At 30.9% G+C, this 20,315-nt stretch overlaps 3 protein-coding genes across 3 annotated transcripts; 1 reads left to right on the top strand and 2 right to left on the bottom strand.

Moving 5' to 3' along the window:
• Positions 1 to 412: 412 nt before the first annotated feature.
• On the bottom strand, positions 413 to 1,385 carry LOC100775707 (serum response factor homolog A). The gene has a single exon (XM_003545906.5). The coding sequence runs from the start codon at positions 1,121 to 1,123 to the stop codon at positions 536 to 538; it is 588 nt and encodes a 195-aa protein (XP_003545954.1). The 5' UTR covers positions 1,124 to 1,385; the 3' UTR covers positions 413 to 535.
• A 10,220-nt stretch (positions 1,386 to 11,605) lies between these two features.
• LOC102669473 (uncharacterized) lies at positions 11,606 to 16,013 on the top strand. The gene is made up of 4 exons (XM_006598175.4): positions 11,606 to 12,576; positions 13,919 to 14,158; positions 14,246 to 14,337; positions 15,043 to 16,013. Exons 1-4 carry the CDS (start codon positions 11,986 to 11,988, stop codon positions 15,812 to 15,814), a joined length of 1,695 nt encoding a protein of 564 aa, XP_006598238.1. The 5' UTR covers positions 11,606 to 11,985; the 3' UTR covers positions 15,815 to 16,013.
• Positions 16,014 to 16,336: 323 nt separating this feature from the next.
• Positions 16,337 to 19,650, bottom strand: LOC100820603 (uncharacterized). Its single transcript, XM_041009539.1, has 8 exons — positions 19,560 to 19,650; positions 19,269 to 19,308; positions 18,943 to 19,115; positions 18,556 to 18,625; positions 18,326 to 18,441; positions 17,449 to 18,160; positions 17,239 to 17,337; positions 16,337 to 16,611 (listed from the first exon to the last, which is right to left on the bottom strand). The coding sequence occupies exons 3-8, from the start codon at positions 19,073 to 19,075 to the stop codon at positions 16,455 to 16,457; spliced, it is 1,287 nt and encodes a 428-aa protein (XP_040865473.1). The 5' UTR covers positions 19,076 to 19,115; positions 19,269 to 19,308; positions 19,560 to 19,650; the 3' UTR covers positions 16,337 to 16,454.
• Between the last annotated feature and the right edge of the window lie 665 nt (positions 19,651 to 20,315).

The raw sequence follows: 20,315 nt of genomic DNA, 5'->3' as shown, positions 1-20,315 counted from the left end.
GCTAAATTGTTCTTTTCTCACCTTAAATGTTGATCTTTGCAGCTGAAAATTAAAACACATCCAAAACAAATCATCCTTAACGTTCTAACAGTTAAAAGTTTTTTTTTTTTTATGTAAAACTTGGCAGCTTCGCATTCTATAAGGAGAGATACACATATTATAGACAGCATAAACTCATAAACTACTTCTTGCATGTGTAAAGGAAAGTCCACAAAAGAATTCAAAACTAATTAATTACCCTTATCGTTATACCACAAAATGGAGAAAGAGGCATGAAATTATTGACAAGAAGATACTAGTATTAGAAACTATCATATTAAGAACATATATTTGAATGATACAATTGATATATATATATATATATATATATATATATATATATATACACAAATGATAAGAATAACATAAGATCAATCGAGAAATTAAAGCTAAGGTATTTTGTTGGCCAAAATATAAGCACATAATAGTACATAGAAATTATAGATCAACCAACCAAATTAATCACCAGCTAGTAAAACTCCAAAATTTTCCCTGGCTAGGCTGATAACTTGAAAACAGGTTTTTTCCCAGCATCACCACCTAGATGAGGATCACGCTTAGCCTTCATCAAATGCCCCAAAACTTTGGCGTAACGACGCACCAACTTCTTCAACTTCAAGCCTTGGAGGTTGTCCTTATTCTGTTGCATCCTAACCAGCTGAAGATTATGCTGCTTCTCTTCCTCTGTGAAGTGTTCACCAAGTGAGTTCCTTGATCCTCCTTTGCCACCTCTCTCATGATCACTATTATTATTATTACTATTATTATTACTACTACCCTTCTTTGCTTCTTTGTGATCATCATCTCCTATGATGAGTTGCTTCAAGCTTTTGTGGTCACTCTCACCACCCTCTTTCACCTCACCAGCAACAGAAACAGTTTGAGTAGCTTTTGTTTCCACTGTGACATGAACATCAGCATCCTTTGGTGTTGCTTCATCATCATCCATTGTTGATTTGGTTTTCTCGTTGCCTTGCACTGGAAATTGTTGTTGTTGTTGTCGTTGTTGTTGTTGTTGTTTCCTTGTTCTTCTTGACATGGTGATGTCATAGTGGCGTTTTGCTGCAGGAGATTGAACCTCCATTAATTTTGCTATGTGGGAAATTTCAATTCTCTCACTAATTTTTGTGTTGTGAAATCTCTCATCAAAGGGAAGAAGCCATGGCTAGCTGCACTTCTTAGACAGCAGGATCACTCTTGCAAGAAGAGAAATGTTCACTTTCTTAAAGAGCAACCAAAGAAGGTTGGTTGGTTAGTTTAGAGGCCTTTCAAAAAGGTGAAATGTCAGTTTTGTTGTTCATGTGTGAAAGTTGAAAGATTAACCCTCCAGACTCCAATGCCAATGAAGCTGAAGAAAATGAAGTGGGGGAAAGTGTCACCAAACTTTAATTAGAAAATTCACTATAATGGGCCAATACATGCTCCTTGGGCCTATGTCCAACTTCTGGAACTTCTTTGCGCATGGTTTATTTATTTGGATTTCGAAAAATGTTAACAATATTAACACACTTTTTTCAACATATTTTTATTCACAAGTTTATTGAAAAAACATAACTTTATGCGGGTCTCACAGATCATTAATGAATCTCTTTTAATTTTATAATTTTTAATAAATTATAATCAAAATAAAAAAAGTCTGTGTTAAAAGAAATATGTTAGAATGTATTACTAGCATTAATCTTTGAAAATTGTTATATTTGAACACTTTAGATTATTTCATTTTTCTTTTTATTTTTTTATTACATCATTCATCTTATTTTTCTTTTTCTTTATTTCTCTATGGCACCCACTAATTCATCCCAATTTTGGTGTACTTTAACCTTTTTTTCTTTATTTGCCCTCTCTTTATCTACACTGAGTAGGTAGCTTTGCAGCTTTCAGGTGAAGCGGAGCTAATGACCCTTCAATCCAGATCCATCGTAGCTCATCACCCCATGATTTTCTATTTCCCTGACCATATGGTAAGGTAGTAGATGGACAGGGAAAAACCGGAATTAGAATAAGGTCTAGTCTTGCAAAATGCATTAAATGAACATTGCTTAATGTGTGTCTGTGGTTTAGTTTTTGGGTGTTTTGTTTGTTGTACTTGTAGTAGGTCAGTGGAAAGTTAGCGTTTTGCTAGGTATAGTTTAGTTCGTTACCTTTGAGCTAACTGTCTATAGTTGCCAAAAACAGATGACACATAATCTGTATGTGAGTGAAGGTATAGTTGCCAAAAACAGATGACACCCCATGATTTGTTGTTTTCTAACTTTAAAACTATTGTGATGTAGTCTTAAGAAAAATGAGAAAGCATTTCCAAATGCAACAAAGTGATATAAATACTAAAAAGATATAAATATTATAGATAAGAAAAGAGATATAAATGAAAAGTAATTATTAAAGGTAATATATCTCAATATTTTTTTTTATAAAAAAATAATGTTGAAAGCCTTTCTATTTCTACACCCATGTTTTCATCAAAATTCATCATGATAGACCCGCACTAAAGTAGAGATATCAATTGAAAAATTATGTGTTTACTTCATCAAATTCAACACAGTTAACTCATGAAACATGCATTCTTTTAATTTTTCTTAAAAAAATATTTCAAACCCTCACTCCCAAATTCCAAATCAAAATTTTAAATCAATAGATTCAAAGGTCTAACACCCATATGCAATTGGATCTCCACTGACAAATGAAAGTTTAAGTATTAAGAAAATGGTATTTGGTAGTTTTCATTAATATGAGACAATGAATAAATACATAATCCTTTCTATCATTTTTCCATGATTATTAGTACAAAATATCAAAATAAAATCACAAATAAAAAAGGAGAAAATATACAGGGATTTAGATCAATTATAATTTAAATTCAAATCATAGCTAATCCCTTCAGTTAATGGATTCTAACACTCTCTCTCAAGTTGGTGCATGAATGTCACACATTCCCAACTTATCAAGAGAACTACTAAGGGCCTTAGATGATATTGCCTTAGTCAACATATTAGCAAGTTGTTGTTCTGATTTTACAAAAGGAAAGACAATAATACCATCTTCAATCTTCTCTTTGATGAGATGCTTGTTAATTTTCACATGTTTTGTACGATCATGTTGGATGGGGTTGTTAGCAATCTCTATGGCTGATTTATTATCACAGTAAAGCTTCATTGCATCCTTTTGTTCATATGCAATATCCTTCAAGAGACTTTTAATCCATAACAGTTCATATATTCCAACTGTCATTCCTCTAAACTTCGCTTCAGCACTTAATCTAGCAACTACTTGTTGTTTTTTACTCCTCAAAATTACTAGATTTTCTCCCACAAAAGTGAAGTAGCTAGCGATAAACCTTTTGTCATCTGCTGATCCAGTCCAATTAGCACCAGTATAACCCTTAACTTTGAGGTGATCATGATTTGAGAATAACAAATCTTTTCCTAGTGCAGATTTTAAGTACCTTGATACCCGTTCAACAACATCCATATACGATTTTTTTGGGTCATGCATAAATTGGCTCACCACATTGACTGCATGTGCTATGTCCGGTCTAGTATGAGACAAGTAAATTAGTTTTCTCACTAGTCTTTGATTTCTTCCTCTATCTGCACTGGTTGCATCAGCACAATGAAAATTCTTGTGATTTTGTTCTATGGGAGCATTAATTGGTTTACACCCAAGGATTCATGTTTCAGCTAACAAGTCTAAAATATACTTTCTTTGAGAAAGGAAGATACCATGCTTGGACCTTGCAACTTCGATGCCTAAAAAATATTTGAGATCTCCAAGCCATTTCATGTCAAATTCAGAAGGTAAATGACTTTGTAAGCTTAAAATTTCATCAGGATCATTTTTGGTCACAATCATATAATCAACATATATTATCAATGCAGTTATTGTACCTTGATTATGCTTGAGGAACAAGGTGTGATCATAATTGCTTTGTGTGTAATAAAAAATTTTCATAGACTTTGTAAATCTTCCAAACCAAATATTTCAGAATACAAAAATTGTTTTATTACCTTAACCCATTTATTTAGTTTTGATGTAAAATGATCACTAAAAATTGTAGGCAACTCTAAAATGGGATCAGGTCACTTGTATTTGAAAGGAAAGGAGAAACAAATAGTTTAGGCTAATTCATCGATACTAGTTTCAAAGCTAGCTAATACTTGATATTTTATAGGGTAGAATTTAGTATACCTCTTTAACATAGTTTGAAATCTCTAACTTCTCTTAAGCTTAGAAATGGTTAAAAACTTAGGCAATGCTAACTTTAGGCCTTCTAAGGTGTAGGAAAACAAGGGAGACATTCCTAATTAATGGCCCAAACATTACACCTCTCAAATTGATACAAACAACAGCCATGTGCAAATCTACCATGCACCCAAATAGTTTTAACAGGTCTTATCAAAATATTATATTTAAAGTTAATGTAGGATGCTACATCAAACTACAACTTAGTTTTCACATCATTATACTTTACAATAATACTTGACAGTAAGGACAAAAAAGGTAATGAAAGAAAAAAATATAAAGACTAAGATTAATTAATTTTTTGTTTAGAGGTTAAAAGTAAAATTCAAAAAATGTTTAGGAATCAAAAGCACATTTAACTCAAATTTTTAAATTAAAAAAACTCGTTTTGATTTTTCTCCATCCTAAATATAATTTTATGTTGTGTTTGAAATGATGAAAAGAAAAAAAAATTGAATATCTTAATTTAAATTTAGACTTAAAAACATCAACATTTTCTTCTATTTTCTCTATAACTAAACCAAAAAAAAAAATATTAATATCCATATTTTTCCTATCTATTTTGCACGGTTTGAGCATTACTCGTCTGATACTTGTGAGAGTGACTTGCAGCTGCTCTAGACTTAATCAATCAAGAGGATATCCATTTACACCCTTATGCAGCAATTATTCGCAAGATAAGGGGTTTAAGAATCATCCTTGGAACCTGTCTTTTGTTCATGTTTACAGGGAGAGAAATCAATTGGCTGGCTCGTCAAGGATCTTCTTCGACTACTGATTATCAGTTATTAGATGTTTGCCCAGTAGAGATGAAGCATCACTTGTTGGCTGGTGCTTCTCATGTTTCTTTTGTTAGGGTGTAGTCCTTGCCTTTGCTTTATTGGTTCTTACTCCCACTCATCAAAACCTTGAGGTGCTTGCTTGTGCTCTCTATTTTGTGACTACTATATATTGGTTTCAAAAAGTGACAAGCCCCCACATAGTTTACTGGGTAAAGATTTAATTACCCATTTATTTTTTTTTATAATTTTTAAATTTTTTTTTAGTTCTTATAATTAATAAGTGAATTTTGTTATTTTTAAAATTTATATTTTAATTTCCAAAAGGTATTTACTGTTAAAATTTTTTAACTCTGCTAAGAATTTCTCTTACATGTCTTTTAACAGAGTTAAAAAATTTTAACGACATAAATCTTTTGGAAATTAGAATATAATTTTAAAAATTAAAAAATCTACTTGTTAATTATAGAAATTAAAATAGATAAATTTAAAAATGATAGATACTAAATGCATAATTAAACTTTATCTAAACAAGGACTAAGGAGAGCTCCTAGCATGTAATTCCACAAGCACCAAGGAACCACGCATGCGTTTCAAAAGGCTAATATTTGAACAAGGTATATAATTGCATCAAATTTGACTTCTCTATTGTCCCTTTAAAATTATATAATTTTAATAATTTTTAAAATTAAATGTTATCATTAAATATTAATATAACTATCATGCGATATTATTTTTATGAGGCAACACTGAAGACAGGAGAGAAGCCAAATTCAATTGCATCAGCTTGCATGCTAAGCTTAAAGTACCATAGTTTCATTAATTCTCTTTAGGTCGCTGCTTTGGCTTGTGGATACCATAGGCTCCCTTGTGAATTTAATCAAAGAGTCAATAATTTTAATAATGTATTCTTGCGTAGTTCAACATATACTTGCAGTAATAAAAAATTTGTTAATTATTATTATACTTACTTTTGTTAATATAGTTTCATTTCACAAACATTAATATACTAATATAAGTATTTAAAAACTTAGCATCATCAGTTAAAAAACTAATTTAATTTTAAGTGTCCCTTTCGATCTGATAAAAATGAACTAATTTTTAGCATTTGAAAGTAGTATTTTTTATTAAAAATATTTATTATACTAAAAATATAAAGTGTGATAAATATTTTTTAATAAAAAAATCATTTTTATATGATTAACTATAAATACTATAAACTTATATTGATAATATAATAGAGAAACTATATACATATTAACTTCCCAAGCAAATAAATAATATATAAACACTAATGAACATGTCTGTTGATAAGAAAAAAAAATATTTATCTCTCTCTCTCTTTCTCTCTCTCTCTCTATATATATATATATATAAGAAGAGTTAATATGTACTTTCAGAATATTATACCATTTAAATAAACTTATAACGACCATATTAATGTATAAAATTATATTAAATAAATATTTCACAACCACAAAAAGTCAAACTAATAATTTTTTTTATTAGGATATACATAAAGGCAAAACTAAATGTACACTAGCATGGCAACAAATGAACAAGTTGAGCTTGGAACAAGTTAAAATCTAGGTTTGCTATACATGTATGTATAAGAGGGAAAGGTTCAATAAAAAACCTAGATAAGTATCATCTCTTACTTAGTGGATAGTTTTGTAAGGGAAGCTCCTTAGAACCTAATTTAATGTCACGGTTGCTGCTTGTTCTTTGATAGAGTTTTTTTTTCCTCACTACATATTTTGTTTATAATTGTAATTGTCTATCTCTTATAATTTAAAGGAAGAAGAGCTGCTAAGGAGAAGGTTGTTGGTGTGCATTTGACTTACCAAAACTCGTTAAATCTCGTGTGTTTACATGTATGCATGTGATTTCTCTCATTCTCTTTAAAAAACATTAGGTTACTTCTATAGAAGAATATATATATATATATATATATATATATATATATATATATATATATATATATATATATATATATATATATATATATATTAGGTTCCAAAAATGATTATTTTGAAATTTTATTTAAATTTTTGAATTTTGAAAAGTATTTTTCAGAAGTAAAAAATCTAGACAAATTTTTCGTGAAAGTACTTTTTGGAATTTAATAAAAAAAAACATTTTGCATATGTTCAAAAATCCAAAAAGACAATCATCTCACCAAAGTAACACATTATAATTGTCTAGCTATACCCCATCTCTTGAATCTGTAACTAAAATATACAACATGTGAAAATCATGCATGGAGATCCGAACCTTGTAAGTATTTTTTCTAGTTTGTGACAAGAGCATAAAGCTACTGAATTAGTAAAACCAAGAAAGTGAGGAAGAAAGAAAGACCGAAATAAGATATCGAGTTGGAGTAACAAATGGAGTGAAAGAGAGATGAAAGATTCTAAAGAAAGAGAGGAAGAATGCTATGGAAAGTGGGAATTGTTGGGGGGAGGGGGGGAGTGTATGTCCATGTGAGGGGAAAAGGAGGGTTTGAAATAAGGTTATTTAAGTTATTTGAGTTATAAAAAAAAAAGTAAAAGGGGATTATACTTAAAAAAAAGATGTGTGGATATAACAAGTGCCGTTGAAGACAAGGGCGAAGGTTATATAGCTAGCCCAACTAGTAATATAGATTTAAGTTTATGCCCATGCAATTTATACCTGCTTTTTGTTTTTCTCACCGTTCGCTTAATTTCTTTTATTTTTTTTATAAAAATATTATTTTACAGAATTTTTTTGCAATGTAATTTTGTATATATATTATGAATATTATTTTTTGTTAAGATAATTTGTTACATTATTGAAAATAGTTTTTATAATGTATAAAAAACTATTTTATAAAAACTAGTTTTTGTAATTTGTTAAAACAAAAGTTATATTATAAAAATTATACCATTAAGTGTATGAATCAAGTGACGTGAGATTGTTTCAACTTAATCAATAAACTTAAATTATAAGATATATACTTGTTAAAGAAGAGTTCAAAGTAATTTTTTGTATGCTATTGTCCATAGATTTGTTGATGATGAAATCATAAATCTCACTATAAAAAGAAAAAGTGTTAACTAAGTTTTTAATTCTTAGATTTTTTTAAAAAATTTAATTTTTAGTCTCTAAACAAAAATTTATTTGGTCAAGGTTTTTCAACTTTTTTCATTAAGATTTGTGGTCCCTAAACAAAAATTTAAATCCATTATTTTTATTTATTTAATGAGATTTTAGGGATTAAAAATCGAGTTTTTCAAAAGTTTAGAGACTAAAAGTCATAATGAAAAAAAGATGAAAGACTTTTATTAGTCAAATTTTTGTTTAAGGACTAAAATCAAATTTCAAAATAGGACATTAACTCTCCTTCTCAATTATATATTGGTTTCAAAAAGTGACAAGCCCCACAAAGTTTACTAGGTAAAGATTTAATTACCCATTTATTTTTTTGATTTAATAAGTGAATTTTGTTATTCTTAAAATTTACATTTTAATTTTCAAAAAGTATTTGCTGTTAAAATTCTTTACCAACAGAGTTAAAAAAAAATTAACAACACAAACTTTTTAAAAATTAAAATATAAATTTTAAAAATTAAAAAATTCACTTATTAACTATAGAAATTATAATACATAAATTTGAAAATGATAGATCCTAGATGCATAATTAAACTTTATCCAAACATAGACTAAGGAGAGCTCCTAGCATGTAATTCCACAAGCACCAGGGGCCACGCATGCATTTCAAAAGGCTAACATTTCCTGAACAAGGTATATAATTGCATTAGCTTGCATGCTAAGCTTAAAGTACCATAGTTTCATTAATTCTCTTTAGGTCGTTGCTTTGGCTTGTGGATACCATAGGCTCCCTTGTGAATTTAATCAAAGAGTCAATGATTTTAATAATGTATTCTTACGTAGTTCAACATATACTTGCAGTAATAAAAAATTTGTTAATTATTATTATACTTACTTTTGTTAATATAGTTTCATTTCACAAACATTAATATACTAATATAAGTATTTAAAAACTTAGCATCAACAGTTAAAAAACTAATTTAATTTTAAGTGTCCCTTTCGATCTGATAAAAATGAACTAATTTTTAGCATTTGAAAGTAGTATTTTTTATTAAAAATATTTATTATACTAAAAATATAAAGTGTGATAAACATTTTTTAATAAAAAAATCATTTTTTTATGATTAACTATAAATACTATAAACTTATATTGATAATATAATAGACAAACTATATACATATTAACTTCCCAAGCGAATAAATAATATATAAATACTAATGAACATATCTGTTGATAAGAAAAAAAATATTTATCTATATATATATATATATATATAAAAGAAGAGTTAATATGTACTTTCAGAATATTATATCATTTAAATAAACTTATAACGACCATATTAATGTATAAAATTATATTAAATAAATATTTCACTACCAGAAAAAGTGAAACTAATAATTTTTTTTATTAGGATATACATAAAGGCAAAACCAAATGTACACTAACATGGCAACAAATGAACAAGTTGAGCTTGGAAGAAAAAAGAACGAAGTCATGCATGGTGAAAAGGACCATTAATAATCACACTCACACCTAGGAGGAGCGTTTACCAAACGTGAATAGAAATTGAAAACCAAAACAGAAAAATAGTTTTTCTCCACTCCTCAGTTAGGTTTTGGGACCACAAAACAAACAAGACCCTTGTTCACGCAACAAGCAACAACATTAATTATTCTTCTTTATTTTTATGGCTCTCATGTTTTCTTTGTTAAGGATATACTGGTATTGATAACTTAACTTTGCCATAAGGATATAACTAGGATTAAAAATAAAAAATATTTATCAGAAATTATAAAAGAGTATAAAAATTATTATGAGTAAAGTAATTTTAATTTTATGTATTTCAATAAGAAAATTTTACTTCTAATTTTTTAATTAATGTTCATTTATCTATAAATTAACACTTATAGACTTTGTATATATTCGTTAAAAAATAAATTACAAAGTTTGTACTAAAAAATAGATTAAAAACATATTGAAAATTATGATGAGTATATACTAATAATATTTTTATGAGTAAATATTCATTTGAGTTTTTAAAGATGTGAGATACCGATTAATTGATCTATCAACGATAAAAAATTTAAATTTAAATTTTAGATGTGTAAAAAATATAATAAATTAATCATATTTTTTATATATTTGAAAGTTAAATTTAAATTTTTAATTTTTCAAAAGAATTAATTTGTGATTATCTTAGACTTTGATGAATCAAAATTGATATTTACCTTATTTTTATTTTCAATTAGCATTTCTCCATATATTTTTTTCTTGGTACCCTTTGGTTACTAGCTTTGTGGGGATTAACCTAGGAACCTGAACCCTCAAAGCAGTTAAACTACTCCTATGGTCTATAGCCTACACTGCCTCATTCAAGTGACTTTTCTCTCTTTCCTCTCAAATCTCAAAAAAGTGACATCTCCAATTGCCATCTGTATCCTCCCTGCCATACCTGCACCTTCTCCCATGTCACTTTGAGATTCCACCTGGCTCTGTCTCTAAAGCCAATGTTGGAATGTAATAATAATAATAATAATAATAATAATAATAATAATAATAATAATAATAATAATAATAATAATAATAATAATACAAAATAGAGTACAATATTTTTCATTTATATTGGAATACAATTTTTTTATAATAAGAATAAGAAAACTATAATTTTAGTTCTTTATGTAGCACAGCAACAATACTACATTAATACTTAAAATTACTTTTTTTTTTGAATAAATCTTTCAAAGAATAATTCGTTAATTATTACGGTAATAGAAAAATAAAAAATTAGTAACTTGAATAATACATTAACGTATGTTTAGAAATTTTAATAATAAATGATTAAATTTAAATATTTGTAATATGTTTGGTTACATGTTAAATTCAAGTTTTATGTTCACACGAAAATTACTCTTAAACTTATTTTTTCACATAAAATATGTACTTCTCGGCCTTTTAACAGGAAACTAAATATATGATTAGATGAAGCAACTTAAAATTTCATAGACTTATTTAGAAGTTTTTAATTTTAGACTTTTAGTTTATACATTTCAGACTTGTCAAAATAATAACAAAACACCTAGCTTAATACCATCTAAAATTTATCTTAAATAAATACTTTTCTCAAAATTAATTTTAAAGTAAAGAAATTTATGTTTAATTTTTTATTTTTCCTTTTTCTAATCTATAAGATTTATACAATAAAAAACATCTATTTAACGGAATAATTGTGTTTGATTTTTTCATATGTAAAATTTTAAAGTCAGTGGCAATCACATGTGTTATAAATAAGATTGACCTAATAAATTAGGAAAGACCAGAAAAATGTTTTTATATTTTAAAATAATTTAGTAATAAAATTTTGAATTTAAGATAAAAGATACTTTAATTTAATAGACCAAATATAAACTAAAAATGTTGTAACTTAGAACTAAAAGTTATTTGACACAGGTTATTCAACACTTTAAGTTTATTAGCTTAATTAAGATAGCTTAATTAAGATATGATGAAGTGGGATATGAAATCATAATTAAAGATACTATTTTACTCTAAAATGGATAAACTGGTGTAAGAAAATTAATTAAATACCAAATAAATACATGTTTGAATTTGCTTTGGAATGCCAATAACAATAATTTTAAGTTCAAATCAAGCATACACTAAAAAAATCCTATCTCCTAATCAAACATCCACTAAAAAGCACAAATTCCTCTAGTTAGAAAAAAAAAAAGAAGAAAAAGAGGTGACTCAGCAGGGTAACAGAAGTTGCAATACATTATTCTAATCACCACCCAACCAAACCATTTTGAACACACAAACACAGACACAAAACTCTCCTTCTCCATTCTCTTCTCTTCCATGGCGTCCCTGACCCCAGGCGTTCTCTCGAAGCTACTCGACAACGCCGGCTCGAAGGTAACCGCCCCGCACCGGCAAGCCCTTCTTCAGGTGACGGAGATCGTGCCGCGCCTCTCCTCAACCTCCCCATTACAAAGCCGCGGCTACTTCCTCAAACTCTCGGACTCTCTTCACTCCGCCTACGTCTCCGTCCCCGACGCCGACGCCGACCTCATCTCCGCCGGCAAGCTCAACCTTGGCCAGTTCGTCTACGTCACCCGCCTCGACGCCGCCTCCCCCGTCCCCCTCGTCCGCGGCCTCAACCCCCTCCCCAAGCGGAGACCCTGCGTCGGGAACCCCATTGAGTTGGTACCAAGTGAGAGGCTTCGCGTTACCACCACCACCACCAAGAAGAAGAAGAAGAAAGTAGAGGTTTTTAAGAGAGGGAAGGGTTCTCCCGAATGGAAGAAGGAGAAGGGGTTGGAGATGATGAGGAGGTTGAGTTTGGATTCTTCTAGAAGGGTTTGGGATCATAGTCCGGTTTCTGAAGGGATAACTGCTTCTGCTTCTAACAAACTCAAGGCCAAGAAATCTAACCCCACTTTGCCTAACGTCTGTTACTGTTCTCCTTTTCTCCCTTTTGTTTTCCTTTGTACAAAACTTGCATGCATTTAAGGGATGTTTGGAGGGAAGGAATCAAGGAAAGAAAATGGAGAACAAAGAAAGTCTTCTGCTTGGTTAGAGAGGAAAAGGAAGGAATAAAAAGATAGCAATTTTGATTTCTGAAATAACTAAAATATTATTCTTTTTTATTGAAATTTTAAAAGTTTCTTTCCTTCTCCACTTTTCATCCACTGTTCCAACTTCCAACTTCCAAAAATACCAGGTAGGAGGGTAGACGAAAAATAAGAAGAGAAAAAAATATTGAAGTATGAATTTAAAAATAATTTCTTTCACTATTTTTTTTTCAGCTAAACCAAAATATTATACTTTTTTATTTTCTTCTACCCATCAAGAGACGCCAGTAGTTTCTTGCATGCTTTTTTTTTTTCTAATTGAATCTAGAGTTTCACTTTTGATGATACAAGTTTGCATTAAAGGTTTGCATAAGTTATTAAGTCCAATTCTAATAGGAAAATTGCACATATACATATATATATATATATATATATATATATATATATATATATATATATATATATATATATATATATATTACTTTGGTGAATGAAAGGTCATACCTTTTGCCTTTTGCTTTTGTTAATTTTGTGGGTTTCTTTTTAGGGAGGTTTTGTTGGGGGCAGAGGGTTTTTTCTAATTTGTTTTTTTTCCTTCTTTTTTTGTTTTTGTTTTGAGCCAATGGGTGTGTTCTTTTATGTGAAATTTGATTTGATGGCGGGCTCGTTTTAAAGGTGAAAATTTCACTTGTAGTCGTTAAGAATCGCAAATGTTTGTGTGATGAAAGTCGTATTCAGTGACTAATCTATGTCCCGTGTTTAAGTTTGTAGATTTTAAGGAAACGTGAGGTTGTCGTCCCACTTCTGAATTTTGTTCTTTTTAAATTACTGCTTCGGTAAAGTTAATGTTGAGGGCCCTCTTGATTTTTTATTTTTATTTTTTTGCGCTTTTATTTCTGTTGGTGTGGACCATGTCAACGGTTTTTATTTATTTCTTTATTTTTTTTATGCTTTGACATTTTCTTATTATGTTAATGTTTTTGGTAAGGATTTGTGTAATTGAGTTTCGTGAATGTTTGAGGTCAGCATTGGTAGGGCCTTTGGTTTAAACAGAAATGAACTTTTGAGGGTTCTGCATACTCTGCTGTCTGCACTGCCTGTGGGTAGAGAGAACACTTTCTGATGTTGTATGAGGCAAAAGGTTCATTTTTGTGTGCCGTTTCTTGTGTTTAACTTTCTTGAAGCTTATTATGGGTTGATGGTGTATGATTCTGTAGGAGATAGACAAGAAGGTTTTTTCTGTCAAACCAGATTCTCCACTAAAATCGCCAACATCAAGTATCTCACCCTTGAAGAATAAAAACGAGAACCTTTGTCCAAAATCATTGACAAGCACACCCTGTGGTGGCACTGTTCATAGCCAACTTGTTAAAGTGCCACTCAATTGCAAGAGTTGGCGGCATGATACTCCTGCATGTTGTGAAGATGTCTCATCCCCCATGTGTGATCTTGGAAAAGTATTAAACTTGTGTCTGGCTAATATTTGAACTTTCATGTTGCCATCTTGTTCCAATTTTGAATTTTGTTGTTTCACTCTTTTGCAGCAAGTTGTAGCTCATAGAAATGTTGCTTTTTTGGCAGCTGTGCGGTCTCTTGAAGAAGCATCAGCTACAGATACTGTGATCCAATGCATGTGGTATTTATCTGTAGCTTATAAATACAAATACAATACAATTCTTTTTCTATCTTTTTATGCCCTTCCTGCTTCTTGTTAGAATTTGCTCGTCTGTTTTCTCGTCTATCATCTTGTAACAGATGCTTATTATCTGTTAATTCAGTGTTGTTAATGCATTTAATAATTTAATAAACCTAGACTTTTTTTCTTCTCAGCAAGCTTTTCTAATTGTTGAAATACAGAAATGATTCTCTGTTATTGACATACTGTGATTTTCAAAATTGTTAGTATACTTAACTAGCTTGCCTGGTAATCTATCCCACCTGTTATTGTGGATTATATATGTATGGCACTATATCAATGTGATTTCAAATGTAAATTTTCCACCCATGCAGTCAAAATTGTCAATCTTACCCTCTTCAAATAGAACAAGGCAGAGCGTATCTCATATTCTCATGTCAAGTGAAAATAGCTATTCCATCACTTCATCTCATCATTGTCAGTTGTAGATATTTGGAGTTGGAATTGGAAGGAAATTTCTCAGTTTTCTACTAATAGCATGTCTGGATCAGCTTATTTCAAGGGAAATAATTGTCTATTTATCAAAAGCTCTCTTAAGCGATTATTTCTTTAAAGTATGCTAAACACAATATGTTCTATCACATTTTTTCCCCTCTTTTAGTATGCGCTTCATAATTGCATTGATTAAGATGAGTATTCTCTCAGCATGTATGCAGAACTTTGCCAGTCTGGTCAAACACATTCTCCTGGATCACTTGTGAAGCAGTTTTTGGAGCTTCACCTGAGTTTGCAGAGAGTAACAGTGCTGATTGATTTGTTACTTAACCCATTTCCTGAAACAAAGTCAAGCAGCCACTCTACCCTACAGTGTCTAACAGAAGATGCATGCAAAGTTCCCGCTCGGAAGAATGCTATATCTTGGGTACAAGCTGCCATAGGTACCAATCTTTCCAAATTCAATCTATTCAAAACACAGGCAAAAAGTGAGGTTCTAAATGGCGAGAAATGTCATTATGTTGTCATTGAGAGTTCTCCTGAGGACATCAATACCGAGAATTCACCTGCTCAAAACAAGCAAAATCGTGTAACTCAAGCAAACCACTTGCCAAATTCAACTGCTAAAAAACTTCCTTCTTCAAAGCGGAATCTCTTGGCAGCCAAGAACAAGGATGCTGACAAACATGATCGATCAAAAGAAATCAAATTAAAAGAGGTTGCGAGTTTGGCAGAAAAACTGCTTGAGGCATCTAGCGAATGGTTCCTGAAGTACTTGGAGGAGTCTCTGAGTAATGAATATGGGTTGAAAAATGAAGGGAACATTGAAATTGCAAGTCTTCTTGGCCAGCTCAAACAGGTGAATCACTGGTTAGATAATTTGGCTGGTGGAGATAAGGTTGATCACAGGGTAGAGAAGCTAAGGAAAAATTTGTACCGGTTTCTACTTGAGCATGTTAATTCTGCCGTTACTTGTAATTAGAGCAAATGTAGAAGAACTACCAGAGCTAACAACTGACTATGCATTGGACAGCTGACAGTGGTATTGCAGTGAATATTTGAAGTTTAAACAGCTCGTTTTGGTCTTGGTGTAACCACTTAACATAGGATCTTACATGTACCTTGTATAATTTAATTTAATCTTACTGTCACTGAATGAAGTTATGCCCAAGATTTTACAATTTTGAGCTGTATTCTATTGATATGGATATGTTATTACTGACAGTAAATTTTATAGTTTATATTCATTTTGGATTAACCTTGGGAGATCCCAGTTCAACAATCTTGCTTTCTTAATTAAGGTGGAGTTGTGATTCATTGGCTGTAATAAATTTTTGATTCTTGCTTTCTTGTGTTGTGCTTAAAAGTTGGCGACTCAAAGCATGCTAGTACTATCTTCTGCGGTGCAGAATGTTTTGGTAACCTTAAGCACTTTATGTTTTTGGTTGAGAGACAAAAGAATCATGCCAAAGAGTATGGTAGAGAAAACAAGAAACAATGATAGAAAGACTTTTTTTATAAGGACACTAAGACCAAGTGAGAAGCTACATCAAAATTTAAAAGCCAAATGCCTTCTTCTGATGAGAAGCCAAGGCATTATAACCCAAGGTATTAACATTTATTTAGTTGGTCAAAAAGTAATCTGTATAAGATGAAGATGATGATCCCTGAAGCTGTGCCTCCTCAACAGTTGTGGATGACTTTCCCAAGGCTTTCATTCCTTTACAAGACTTCATGTGTTTGTGCATTTTCTCAGGCTTAAACGACTTCCCGCATTGCCTGCATCATCAAGTCTCATTTATGGTCTCATCATTCATGAATATGATAAAAACGTGAAAATTGATAGTGTCTCGAAACATATGGGCATCAAGCATAATCAAGTATATAGCTCATACTACTTTAGTCACATTTAATTAAAGATGCATGAAACTCAACTCTTAAATCTTAACACTGTACCCCGCAGCCAAAAGTTGGTAAACATCACAATCTGCTAATTAATGTTACCCTTTTTATATTTTATGCTTTTTTTTGTTACTAGAAAATCTAAATTATGAATTTTGAGTATCTAATAATCCAAACCATCTGAATCTTCATTCCATTGGCCTTTTGATTAGAATCTTGTGACACTTATCATTTCAGTAAGATAGGTCATATATTTTGATTTCGTTTAAAAATTGTTAGACTAATAAACAGTCAAGTGCAGCCTCTGCCTTCCATGCACCTCCATTAAGATGAGAATCACCTGATAAGTCCAAATATACAGTATCCTATTGATCTTCAACCAGTGTGCTAAAACATCCTCCACAAATATGACCATGATTTTTCAAGCACGGTTTCCTCTCACCATATTGTTGAAATGCTAACAATGGAAATTATACTCAAGAGGTGACATGTTCAGTCACTTACGAGCAAGTTGGTCCACCAAATGGTTTGGAAGAAGTTTGATTTAGCAACTCCCCTAACTTTTTCCTGCTCCGGTTAGTTTCATTTCCTTCAAAGCTTTTTCTGTATAAAGAGAGAAAAATAAAAATAAAACAAAATTAAAGAAATCAGGCAAATAATATTAGGATCAATATTTAGAATCTTCAAAGCTCAATTTATAGTATAACTCCTCACCTTGCCCCATATTGTTGTTTCTGGTGATGAGGGCCCCAAGAAGTTCTAAAACACCTGGCTGATCCTCCCAATTTGTCTCCCTTACAAATCTCAACCCTTCTTTCAGGTATGTTGATAGGTTCCTTGGATAAATTCTTTTGAGCCGGGTTCATCAGGACCAGTGCTGCATCCTTTGTTTCCACAGTGCCACAGGTAATCCAATTGCGGAACACATTAGAAACTTTAGTAGAATTGCTTCTGATCTTAGTAAAAGAGGATTGAGATGATGATGATGATATAGTGGAGAAGGATGACTCAGGTGAGCTGGTTTTATTCAAGTCATCTTTGTGGCTAGCCTTCGTAATCAACAGATTGTGATACAAGGAAGGCAATGAGCAAGTCTCTAACTTCTCTTGGTTGATTTCGTTGAATCCCTTTTTGCCTGTAGCCTCTATATGCTTCTCTTCTTCGACCTTAGAAGAGTCATCATCTGTCACAGATGACCTGTCTGAGCTGAAGACCAATGATGAGTCCTGGCTGATTTCTGATGACCCTTTTGTCAGAGTATCTATTTTCGAATTCAAGTCTTGTTGAATTCGAGGTTCTTCTTCCGCTAGAGGCTGCTGCTGTGGCTGCTGGTTTTCGTCCTCTACAAGTTGTACTTGAGTACATTTCTTCTCAGCATGGATATCACAAACCGCAATTTTCTTTTCTGCAAGTGAAGGAGTTGTTGCTGCAGCATTATCCAAAAAGTAGTACAAACTTAATGAGCCTTTTAACATTCTAGGAAAAGTGTACATGCTTTGGAAATGTCCATGGATGGAAATTATGGGTGGCCATACTCAAATATTAATGAGAACAACAAAAGTGGGAATGGTGGTTTTCTCTAAGTACTTACTAAATGGGGTAGGGTGGATTTGTGATCCTTTGAGGACGTATTCATTGTCAGAGATGGGGGTTATGAGGTCGTCATCCAACAAGTCTTGCCACACATATCCACTCTTGTACCTCCTGCTGTTCAATAATTGTTAGTTACAAATTGATCATATCGCACACTTATAGTTAAGGGTTCAAAAGAATGAGGTAGAGAAATGGACTAAAGCAAGGATTAGAAGGGTATGACTCAACCTCTTGTAGGACCAAGCAAAAGCATCAGGCAAGTCTTTTCCTCTCAATTCCCCAAGCCATCTCTTAACATCTTTTCAAGAGTTAAAGACAATACCATTCTTTAATAAAATTCACATATCATTCACAACACAACATAAATGATCCATGGACACCAAGAACTTATATACACCTAGAGAATCAAAGAGAGAAAATTGTAGATGTGATAGGTAATATGATTTGACAAGAAATCTCAACCGAGTGTTTGCATTGTAGCAGGTGTTCATATATCATTACTCAAATCAGAACACATTATGCGCAGAGAGAAAAAGAGGCACTATAGTCAGAGCCAGATGCAGAAGAGGCTAAACTAGAAGAATGAAAAGAAAGTGTGGAACATAGATAACTCACCTCTAAGATAAACCCCATTTCGGGCAAGATGAAGAACACGAATTAGATGAGGATGATCTGCACGACCACCTATCTGACTAAGGAAGTAAATGATGTGAAGCCTTCTCACTTCTCCTCCACCTTTGCCTTCCATTCCAATTTCTCTTGCTTTGTTGTTCTTCTTCTTGCCTTTGCTGCAATAAACACAAACAACACCCTCTTAACACAAGCACCAAACAAGTACTCTTCTTTTTAGGCACAACACAAGCAACCCTCTTATGTTATCCTCTACTATGATTCAAAATATTATATAAAACGTAGAAAGCAGCTAACATTGGAAAACCCACATGAGATCTTTGTCTCTCTGCCGGCCTGCTACACAAGGAACTGACATCACAACATATAAACCTTTATGTCAAATAAAATATTCACAATTTCATATTATGGTCATATAATATAAGGTTAAATATAATGCAGGCCTGCTAGGTAGCTACTTGAGCATTACATGTTTTTGTTTTTTTAACAAGAAAACAACAACTTTTTTGTCTTGCAAACATAAATAAAAAAGAAAATGAGAAACATCGAGACTAGAGAATATACAAAGCAAGTGACTGGTTTGTGTACTAGAATGCAGTTACCTTTACCTCTTCTTTCTAGCAGAGAAAGCAGATAGAGAAAGAGAAAAAAATGTGAGAGAATTGACCAGGTTTGCGGATATATAAAGATGTAGTTACGGAGTGGAACCAGCTTCAGGATCATCTGATTTCTCGCGATTTAACGAATTTATATTTATATAATAAACAATAGGTTAAATTACTCATTTATTCATATAGTTTTATAATTGTTATCTTTTTAATTCTGAAAATAGTTTTTTTTCTATAGTTTAAATTTTAATTTTCTTTTAATCTCTATAGTTTTTTATATTTTATATAATTTGAAAGTGATCTTTTTAGTTCTTATAATTTGTATTTTAATTATTTTTTAATTCTTATTAAAAAAATATAAAAATAATTAACTATGAATCAGTTATAAATTATCAATTATTTTTTATTATAAATTATTTTATGATAAATTAGTTACGAATTATTTATTAATATTTTTGTAGTTAATTATAATTGATAATATTAGTCATATTTTAATAATAATGACTAAAATAAAATTAAAATATAAAGTATGAGATTAAAAAATTACTTTTAAATTATAGAAACTAAAAAAAATTAAAGTGTAAATTATAAAGATTAAAAAAATCACTTTAAACTAAAAGGACTAAAAAAAAATTAAAATATAAATTACAAAGAATAAAAAGATAAGAATCATAAAACTATAAAGAGTAAATGAATAATTTAACATAAATAATAAATGTATAATAGTCAACTTTTGACTCAACCTCATTG

This window comes from Glycine max, chromosome 15 (assembly GCF_000004515.6).
Source record: "Glycine max cultivar Williams 82 chromosome 15, Glycine_max_v4.0, whole genome shotgun sequence".
In the NCBI taxonomy this organism is placed as follows: Eukaryota; Viridiplantae; Streptophyta; class Magnoliopsida; order Fabales; family Fabaceae; genus Glycine; species Glycine max.
Note: the sequence above shows the minus strand (reverse complement) of the source record. Positions and strands in the feature narration are given on the sequence as shown.

What these genes read in the sequence shown, in the direction of transcription:
- LOC100775707 (XM_003545906.5), bottom strand. Translation starts at nt 1,123, where the DNA reads ATGGAGGTTCAATCTCCTGCAGCAAAACGCCACTATGACATCACCATG.
- LOC102669473 (XM_006598175.4), top strand. Translation starts at nt 11,986, where the DNA reads ATGGCGTCCCTGACCCCAGGCGTTCTCTCGAAGCTACTCGACAACGCC. An exon ending in CTAACCCCACTTTGCCTAAC is followed by an intron (nt 12,577 to 13,918) that starts GTCTGTTACTGT and finishes ATGATTCTGTAG; the next exon opens with GAGATAGACAAGAAGGTTTT. An exon ending in ACTGTGATCCAATGCATGTG is followed by an intron (nt 14,338 to 15,042) that starts GTATTTATCTGT and finishes GTATTCTCTCAG; the next exon opens with CATGTATGCAGAACTTTGCC.
- LOC100820603 (XM_041009539.1), bottom strand. Translation starts at nt 19,075, where the DNA reads ATGGAAGGCAAAGGTGGAGGAGAAGTGAGAAGGCTTCACATCATTTAC. An exon ending in TTTGCTTGGTCCTACAAGAG is followed by an intron (nt 18,442 to 18,555) that starts GTTGAGTCATAC and finishes ATTATTGAACAG; the next exon opens with CAGGAGGTACAAGAGTGGAT. An exon ending in TTTGGTGGACCAACTTGCTC is followed by an intron (nt 16,612 to 17,238) that starts GTAAGTGACTGA and finishes TTGATGATGCAG; the next exon opens with GCAATGCGGGAAGTCGTTTA.